Raw genomic sequence first — 9937 nt, 5'->3', positions numbered from 1 at the left:
ATTTTGGACGTTTAGACCCATTTTTTAGGCCTCTGATGGGCAAGAAGGGGCCGCCCCCAGCCAAAACAGCTTTGGCACTAGTCTTACAATATCCTGAACGGCCCATTTCAGTGAAAATTTTATCGACTTAAGACCCATCGTTCCACCCTAGTGGTGAGTTCTGGGGTCATCTCGCACTGAACAAGTGCGGGGTCAGCTAAGAGCTGCAAACTGTCACTAAATCGGTCTTAAAACGAGTACAAAATGTGTTTTAGGGGGTGGGTCTGGGTCAGGGGGCTGGGTTGGGTCGCGCGGGGTGGGTGCGGGGATGTGTATGGCGCGGGGAAGGGGTAGTGGCAATCCGCAGTGCATTTACGCACGTGCAGTGCGCTAAGCGCGTGCATTTTCCCCCAAAATCGCAAAACCGCCATGTTTTGCCTGTTTCCCCGGTTCCTGCGACTCACCTGGTGTCGTTGTGGCTTCCCGTCGACCAGGGCAGACATTGCAGACACCGCCAGACTCGATCCGCGCGAGAGGAAAGCCCTTACCTGGCCAAATAGCTGGAATTTTTTAAAAAAAATGGGTCGGTGCGTGGCGGGTTGCCTAAGCTGAGCAAAAACGGCCGATGTGGGACCCCTAGCGTTTGTCCGATTTCGATTCTCTAGACGGCATTCTTTCTAACTATGGACGGGCTAACTTTTCTGATATGTAGAACTTGCATAACGAACAACGGCCTCACCATGACCGCCCCTAGTAAGCAGTGCCATAAAACTGCAAGTAAGAAGCCAATGAAGCCACTGAAACAGAAAACGGTTAAAGCAGCCTTACCTCAAGTAGACTTTGCTGCTCTCAAAGCAAAGATGCAAAAGAAATATGATGAACAGAAAGCCCTTCAAAAAAAAAAACTGGAAGCAGCTGAAAAGGCGAAGCAAGAGAGACGGCGAGAGTGGGAATTAAAACAAACAGAAGTAAGTGCTTCACGCAGAAAAATGCAACAAGAGGAAGCAGAAAAACGCAGAGCAATGGTTCGAGATTGTGAAGCAAAAGCAGAGGAAAGACTACAGTTTGACTTACTGGAGGAAGAATTGTTTGGTTCTGCTGGTACGAACAACGATGATGTCGATATTGTCCTCTCTGACTTGGATGAAGACGAATTGCTTGAAGAACATAGCCAGTTGGTTCCACAAATGCAGCAACTCTCAGTACAAGAAGAAACGGAGATTGCAGATGTTGAAATGGAGTCAGAAGGTATTCCAGTAGTCCACCAAACTTCTCAGTTGAAACCTGCACAAAAGAAAATATTAGTGAGCAAGAAACAGAAGGAGAAAGCCCGTTGTTGGAAATGTGGCTCACGCAATCACAAACGAAGTGAGTGCTCAAACGCCACCAAGAAACAACTTCGCCGAGTGGCAAAAGAATTGAATTTGCAAGTACTTACACTCAAAGATGCCAAGCGGAAAGTTGCATTGTTCCCGTTGATTCCGGTGCCACCACCTTTACCACCGATCGAGCTGATGAAACAATTGTCATCTCAAGAAAACCTCAAGGATTGAGAAGACCTGCAAAGAAAGACAAAGAAAGGTTAGGTACGCCGAGACCTAGTGAAACATTTAGCTCTCTATTGTATATATGTTAACGCTTCAAAGCCAGTATAATCATTAACTTATCATTAACTTCCTGTCAAGTGAGAACCCCTGTTTAAAAATAATAAACTAATATGTAAATAATTCCGTTTTCCTTAGCACTTCTACATTCCTTGGTACACCCACTTAATACGATGATGAACAAAGTTTTAGAGGAACACTCGTAACCCGCCTATTGGCCGCGTTGAGTGCTTTCTACACAAACAAAACGCAAAGTAAGCCCGTCTGTGGGTCAAGTCCCAGACCGCGCTTTTGTGTTTCACCTACACTTGAACTCTAGGATGAGACACTTACAAGGAACACGAAGTAAATTTAAAACTTGGTTGTCAGCTAACCACTTTGTTTGATGGACACAAGTGGGTAAATAGAATGGCTAGTAGTGCCTCAGAATATGGAAGTACGACTGGAAAACAATTCTTTAAACTCAGAACGAACTTAGAATTTGCTTACCTTTGGTCTTTTCGTTTGAAGGGGGAAGAAAAGTAGAATATGTTTCACAAAGTCTCAAAGCAATAACCTGAAATGTCACCTGAAGGAACTTTTGTTTTGATTGGAGTGATAAGCCAAAAGCAGAAGAACAACAACATTAATAGAAGGCACAGAATCAGCATTACCAACCCAGACGGGATGACAACTTAACAACTGGAAGAATGAAAATTTGATAAGAAACGTACAAACGGAAACAGGAATGGAAAAGGGAAATATTACAAAGAAGAATAAACGCTAGAAAATTGGCCCTGGAAGCGTGCACTGCGGACGGGACAGGAGTGGTAACGACGGAAGATGGATGTCAATGACGACAAGGTCAATAAATGACTGATACAGTGTTAAAAATGGAGGAGTGGGAGAAGTGACCAACAAATTAATGACGAAACGAAATGGTATTCAAGAACTTTTAAACGCAGAAAAGAGAGAATATAACATGAACACTAAATGAACATGGATAATGCCTACAATGAAAACATGGTGTGAATAAAATATGTAGGAAAACTACAAAGGGAGAATGTTGCGCAGCGCCAACTCAAAAGAGCCCTTATCTGAGGGTTGAGCAGATTCAGGGATGTTAAAGAAGCCCAGCCTAGCGGGGCAGTGGCTAGCGGGACATTCTTTCACACGAAGAACGTAGCGTCCAGGACAGGTCGGACAGCTGAGGTGAAAAGGGCATTTCCATGAATCATGGGGAATCAGGAGCCCTTGCGACGCCGGAACATGAGTCTCCCACAGGGCGTTTCCATTCGCAGCACAAACAATGGTCCAATGGTCCAACCCGAAAGTCACGTCGGAACGTGAGATTGCCCAGAAAGCACAGCCGGGGTGAGCCTATAATACATATCCTAAGTTAGAACACAAGAGGAAATAAAAGAGACGTACCTGAATACCAGCAGGAAACCCACATTAAAAACGGTTTGAGAAAGGCCTGGTATGCGTACTCGCGCGTGGGACCCGACGATGCAAGAAGAAGGAGGACTCATTGTAGCAATCTATTCAAGTTTTTGGTTTAAAGAAAAAAATAATATAAATACAGAAGACGTAGCAAGAAGCAGTCACACGAGTTCACAATGGAGAGAACGAGGGGACTGAAACCAATATGGCGTAATAAAGAAGCGACAAGAAGAGGACAAGCAGATTGACCAACATTGGAAAGTTACAGGAAGTGTTTAAAAAGAACGCGCGCTAAAATTACAAGGCAAAACCAAAAGCCAGAACCAGGTGAGAAGAAGGATTCAAGAGTGGACATGAAAAGACAATAAGGGAGTCAACATTCAAAAACAAAGAAGTCACAGAGAACGAAGCAAAACAAGTTTGACCGTTAAACAGACACAGTTGGTACGACTGACATCTGCGACCACCACCAAGCCAGACATGCCGCAATGCAATGGCAGGAAAGCCGGAGTCAAGTATCAAGGAGCAAAGGCTCGTTGGAATGTCAGACACAGTAAAGAACTATACGATTCAGAGGCAAAATACTACTATGGTCTGTGACAGGGGTGAGCCAGATGGAGAACACCACACGGTATCTGAAGGCCACATCATCGGCATCGGCAAGCAGCACCTCAGGCGTTCCAGAGTACCATGTACCAACTGGACGACTCAAGGCGGCGCACTCGTGCACGACTCCAACCAATGTGGAGGGAAATGTTCCACAAATGAAGATGGAACACCGTAGAGGACGCCACGGAGGTCACCAGCACAACAGCACCAGCACCATGGCCATCACCACCACCGCCAACGCGGAGCGAATACCTGAAGCAACACCAGCAACCGCACTCCCAGCACAGGCCATTCAGTAGGGCCAAGTGGGACCCAAGAGGGGACCCAACATGATACTCTGATAGCTGCCTTTCTGAGATATCGGTGTGAAGGTCTGCATCAGGGTGGATTCGAACCGCCGATACCGGCTGTTATCCATCTGGGCCACACACGCTACCCACTAGACCATTGCAATACATCGGACGGAGCGGAGCGCTAGTCCTGAAGAGCCGCTCTGCCCCCACCACCGACGCGAGCGTCGACAAACTCGGGAGCCAATCAGCGCAGCGACGTGACCCCACCATCGGCACGAAGTGACGCGCACGACGAAGCAACAGTGCGAACAGGGTAGCCAACCCAGTGAAAACAATAGCCATTCATGCGGATCAATCGCACTCGATATGAACGCACCGAGGCAATGCGTGCTGGAATGCATAACACGCGGGCCGTTGCCCGGTCAAGCCTCACGGTCAGTCGGCACTTGACAGCCAAGAGACGCAGACATGGCGCTTGCCTGGTTAAGTCGGCAGCCATGGTACAACAAATTCAAGCAGACAGCTGTCAAACAGCCGGTGATTGTTTACATTGAAGGAAACATAGGAGTTGGCAAGTCAACGTTACTGAAGAAATTGGAAGAAAAAGGATACCTTGTAGTGCAAGAACCAGTTTCCCAGTGGACAAACTATCATGGGATTAATTTCCTGGAATTGTACACTCAAGATATGCAAAAGTGGGCGTTTACCTTTCAATCAATGGTGCTCAGTACATTGTGGCAGGCTCAACTAGAAGCTATACAACAAGAAAATCCTGTCATCATCGCAGAGCGATCTCTACATAGTGTGGTCAAGATGTTCGCTAAAACGCAGAAAGACGCGGGATTTATGAACGAAGAGCAGTATGTATTGCTTGACAACACAGCCAAGACTATGGTATCTCAGTACAAGAGAAAGGAATACTTCATATATCTTCGAGGCGGTGTTTCAACAGCCTACAAAAGGATCCATAAAAGGGCAAGGGATGAAGAGAGCACATTGTCCAAGGGTTACATCCAACAGCTTCATCTGATTCTGGACAACTGGATGGAGAACGAACCAGGACTTCATGCAGTAGTGGATGCCACAGGATCTCCAGAGACTGTGCAACAACAAGTCATCGAGGCCTTGGGACAATTACCAAGTTAAGTGTGGTAAAACATTGGTGTTAATTAGTCTTCTTAGATCAAAACTGGTGTTTTAGATAGGATTTAGCTAGCTAGTCAGGATTTGCAACACCAAGGCATCATCCCCAACTGTTAGTTAGAGGGGATTAGGTTACAAAATTCTGTGCGCAGTGTTATGTGTGTTACAGGAGAATCTACGAGAACTCTTCTAGAACTGTCTTCTAGAGTCAACAAGACCAACACAGCAAGAATAATCCATTTCTGTAAAATTCCTTTATTTTAAAATGATCAGGCTAAATGGTTGCACCCCAGGATGGCGTCCCTAACTAGTTTTTGGACGTGCCATGGGAGTCGCTGTTGAACCACTCTTTAAGAGGATCATGAATTTTGTTTGATCGTTGATGGCGTGTCAAGGAAGGACTGGACACCCTTACCTTGAGTCAGATGGGCCTAGACGTGATATTGTTTTCAGCTCAACACTCAAGATGACGCAGAAAAATTTAATTGAATGTCAAAGTTTGGGCAACTTATAATTTTCTTTAAAAGAAGGAGTGGAGTAATAACTTTAAAAGGAGGAGAAGTGATAACTTTAAAAGGAGGAGAAGTGATAACTTTAAAAGGAGGAGAAGTGATAACTTTGACGGAAAGGAAGCAATTTGAGAAAATTCTTTTAAAGGGGGAGTGGTGTAGAGATTTGACGGTTTTAAAAGGAGTTAAACAAGTGTCAGTCAGTATTTTTATTTCTTGTCTTCTTCCCCTCTCTGGCTTGCTTCCCTCACTCTTGGCCAAGGCCCTACAATACTCCTCTTTCTGAACTCACCCACCAAGCAAGGTGTCACTGTTGCCCAGACTATAAATTGGATCGCGCCTCAGCGCCGGTCAACAGTCTGTAGCCTGGTCTCGGTCTGTGCGGACCTCCCTAATAAACCTGTGAATCCCTACTCTCTCTCGTCACTTATCCGTTCCTCATCACTATTAGTGCCCCCCACATAAAAGCGAAATGTTCCGAAACCTGGTCGAAATCGGTCCGAATCAGTCCGAACACCCTCGGACTGTTCCATAGAGCGCCCGAGACCAGGTCGGACTGTCCGCCACGAGCCCGCGTCGGGACTGGGACGGCCCGATGGATGCCCGATCAGATGATGCTTCCATCGGACTAGCCCGGACGGAGCCCGTAGATCCTAGTCCCGAAAGCGACTTGTCCGGCAGACCGATCGGCAGCGAGCCGAGTGTGGCGGACTGTCCCTGCCGGTGCAGGCGCGGAAAAGCCCGCTGGCCCGGGCCGGTCGGAGGCGCTCTCTGATTGGCTCGGCCAGGAGGGGAGCCTTAATCCTTCGGCAACTCGGAAAGTTTTGGCCGCCTCGGCACGCAAAACGTCAGTCTCCAGCTGCCCTCCAAGGTGCACGCATCGCGTTTGCCTGCGTCAGAGTCCACTCGCTCGGCGCGCTGAAGCCATGTCGCCTCCGCGCGCTGCAGCCTTGCGGAGCCTTGCGCAGGGAACGAACCAGTTGGACGGAAAGGAGTGTGGTTCAGTTTGAAAAATTTTCTGCTGATGATCGTTCATGACGCTAGTGACTCCACGCTTGCTGTTGTTTGCATCTCCCAAAACTAAAGGGACGGGCGGTGAGAGGGCGAGAGGTGTATCATTTAATTCGCCTTTCCCCGTTCACTCTCGTCCCCAAAGTGCTTTCCATCGGAAATTGTTTTCATCCTACATATCAACCATTTGATTACTATCGTAAGTTCAAATCCGGTGCTAAGTTTGCCTGCCACAAAAGTGGCACGCCGTTTTGAATGCTAAACATTGGCAAGCCCGCTGACCTGAAATCTTCCAGTTTGCCCAAACTTAGCGCTTCGGCCGCCAGCAATGCCCAAATCTAGCGAACTCGGAAGTATTTCAGGTCCAGGCTTGCCAATTTTCAACATTCAAAACGGCTTGCCAAGTGCACCGGCTTTGCAGTGTTGCCTGCACTGCACTTGCAGAGGGAGGGGAGGGGATTCCGAAGGGAGGAGAGGGGTTTCGGGAGGGAGGGGAAGGGTGGGGGGCGGCGGGGAGCAGCCCGCCCTGCTCGCCGGCCTTGCTTCGGGTTAGTCCGAAAAGAGTCCGAATCTAGTCGTCGGACAACACCCGAAACCTTGCCGGATTTCTAACATTCTGGATGTCAGCCGGACCAGTCCGGTGGAACCGTTTTCGGACAGAGCCCCCGCTCGGGCTGTTTTGGGAGCCTTTCTTTTTCATATGGGCCTACACTACAAAACTATTATTATGTTAAATTTGTGAAAAATATACTTTGAGACATCTCTCTCCTTCTTTTTTTGAGTTTTGAATATAATTTATAACGTTGAATAAAATAGATACTTATTTTTTGGATTGTCGTAATAATGTGTCGTCATTCTATATTGTTCCTCAATACAAGCCCAAGGCTCGACAGGCGGGGAGGGGAGATACAAGGGGGGGGGGGGGGGGGGGGGTGCAGGCAAAGCCACCTGCGTGATTGGTAAAAATACACTTTGCCCCTGAAAGTAGGCAACTTAAGTTACATCACCTCTCGTGATTCTCTGGATCCGCCACTGAACACACTCGGCAATTAATATTAACAAGGGAAGAACTGAGTATGGACACGCACGGGGCTTAACCTCCGCAACAGTGCTAGCGCATTTCGTTGATAGACTATCGACGGCGCTGGCCGGGCGCGGATCTCGGCGGGACGAGAGACCCCCCCCCCCCCCCCCCCCCGGGCCGATGACGCTGTCTGAGGCAACAAGTTGTACTTTGCTCCTGTAGGTAGGCAACTCTTGCACCGCTCCCCCCCCCTAAAAAAACCTCTTTGGATCCCTGACGCTGGCGTGATGACAGGCACTTCAAAACTCCCGCGTAAAATGTACGCACACAAGGGGACACACATTCACACTGGTGTTGGATACGACCACCGCGACCGGGTCATCGGGTACCCGCCCGCCCGATCACAGACTAGAGCCACCCACCCACCCCACCCAATGGCTCATCGGGTCGGGTGGGTCGGGTGGAATTCCAGTAGGAGTCATCGGGTGGTAAAAGCGGTCACAGCCCACCCAATCCGGAACACTACCTTCAATGGGCCCATAGGGCCAACAATCCCTGAAAATACCGCTGGGTTCGGCCGACACGTCCCTCAAAACCTTGACGACTTGGCGTGGAATGACCCTATACTCAAAGCGTTTGGATTCTCAGTGACATATATATCGGGTGGCGGGCGAGCAGGAGCGTGCTGCAGTGCAGCCATGACAACAAGTAGCACTGTATGAAGAAGGCCAGGGAGGCCATGCCGGAAACGGGCTGCCACGCTGTGTTGGTGGGTCCGCCGGCCTGCACATCCAGCCGCAGAGCACGTGGGCCTCACCAGCCGCTCTGTCTCTCTCGAACCCCTGCGGCACACTTTAAGAGTGCGAGAGAGACGGGCGGACGAGCGCAGGCAACGGGATCGCTCAGCTAAGGGCCCAGACAGAAGGCAGCCCCTCAAGTGCGTCGCCCGCACGGCGCTGCCCACCCTTCGCGTTCGCCGCCCGCGCGGGCTTTTTCCGTGTTTCAAAGTTTGCTCGGACGTTGCTCGGGACTTGCCCGGGAGTGGCTCGGATGTTGCTTGGAAGTTGCCCGAGGGTTGCCCAGGGGTTGCTCGGGGTTGGGTCGGGGCTGCCTTGGGTCGGGCTCGGCCCCGGCTCAAAACGACCGGGCGCTTGCTCGGAATTCTTTCGTCCGGGGCGCCGTACATTGTTAATTTTGCAGCAAGACCAAAATAAGTGTTGAGCTTAATGATGCCTAATGGCGTTTTTCTCGTTTCAGACCAAATAGAGACGTTAGGTATTGCTGTCTGCATTAAATAGGACTTTACCGAATTTGATGCTTTTATTCAAGGGCCAGATGGCTCTCCCCGTCAAGCGCGCCCGAACACGGCAAGGGCTTCGCTATCGCTCAGCCAAATTAACACTCTCGTCAGTATCATCTGCTTTCACGTTAGCGTTTTTTCTTTTTTTTTGCAGAATTCACTCTCATTCCAGGAACGTGACATCACGTTGAAACGAATGTGACAAAATGTCACGTTCGTTTGAGCATTGTGTCACATTCGTTTGAATGTGAATAAGTTAATTTATGGCCGATTCACATCGAAACGAACGTGACACAATGCTCAAACAAACGTGACACTTTGTCACATTCGTTTGAACGTGATGTCACGTTCCTGGAATGAGAGTGTTGACACCAACGTGGATGTTGCACGGAGGTTTACTATTACCTCGGACCCAATTGTGTCCTCTTACACGGCACCCAGGAATTCACCAACTGAGCCTACCGAAGAGATGGCTGCACTCTTGCTGTAGTGCAGCACTGTATTGAGTTTTGCATTGTGTATTTTGTGTATTGAGCTCTAAACAGAACTAATTTTCTTTCTTATTAAGTTTTCAAATTTTAACAATGACACATATGCCGATATTATGTGGACCTTGCATAAAGCTTCAATTGAATGCATTTTCTTCGAATTAAGTTGTTTATTTTAACATCTGACATGGCCAATGTTTAACATATGTTGTAGTATGTGTCGTTATAATTGGCAGATTATATATCTGCCAACAAATGACTGGTCTACTTTCACTTCCTAAACTTAACTATAGAACCCCCCCTTTCATAGCAGTTCTAGTTCCGTCCCTGTGGTGATCGCACACGTTCAAGCTCAGCAGAAATGAGGTCAGCGACCCCCAAAACCCCATGGCAAGAAATTTGGCAGTGATCAAGCTACGCATTGCAGTGTTACCCGGGTGATTCCGCGCGTAAAGGGCGTTTTCCTGTCCACACCCTCCCCAGGGCAAATTTATTCAAGTGCAGTCCATTTATGCACTTAAGAATCTTGTTTGGCACCAGACTAGCTTGTTCCCT

General features: G+C 48.5%; 1 protein-coding gene across 1 annotated transcript; it reads left to right on the top strand.

Annotated features, from left to right (window-relative positions):
- Positions 1-4375: 4375 nt before the first annotated feature.
- On the top strand, positions 4376-5053 carry LOC117645549 (deoxynucleoside kinase-like). The gene has a single exon (XM_034385831.1). It carries the CDS (start codon positions 4376-4378, stop codon positions 5051-5053), a length of 678 nt encoding a protein of 225 aa, XP_034241722.1.
- Positions 5054-9937: the final 4884 nt, after the last annotated feature.

Source organism: Thrips palmi, unplaced genomic scaffold (assembly GCF_012932325.1).
Source record: "Thrips palmi isolate BJ-2018 unplaced genomic scaffold, TpBJ-2018v1 HiC_scaffold_18, whole genome shotgun sequence".
NCBI lineage: Eukaryota > Metazoa > Arthropoda > Insecta > Thysanoptera > Thripidae > Thrips > Thrips palmi.
Note: the sequence above shows the minus strand (reverse complement) of the source record. Positions and strands in the feature narration are given on the sequence as shown.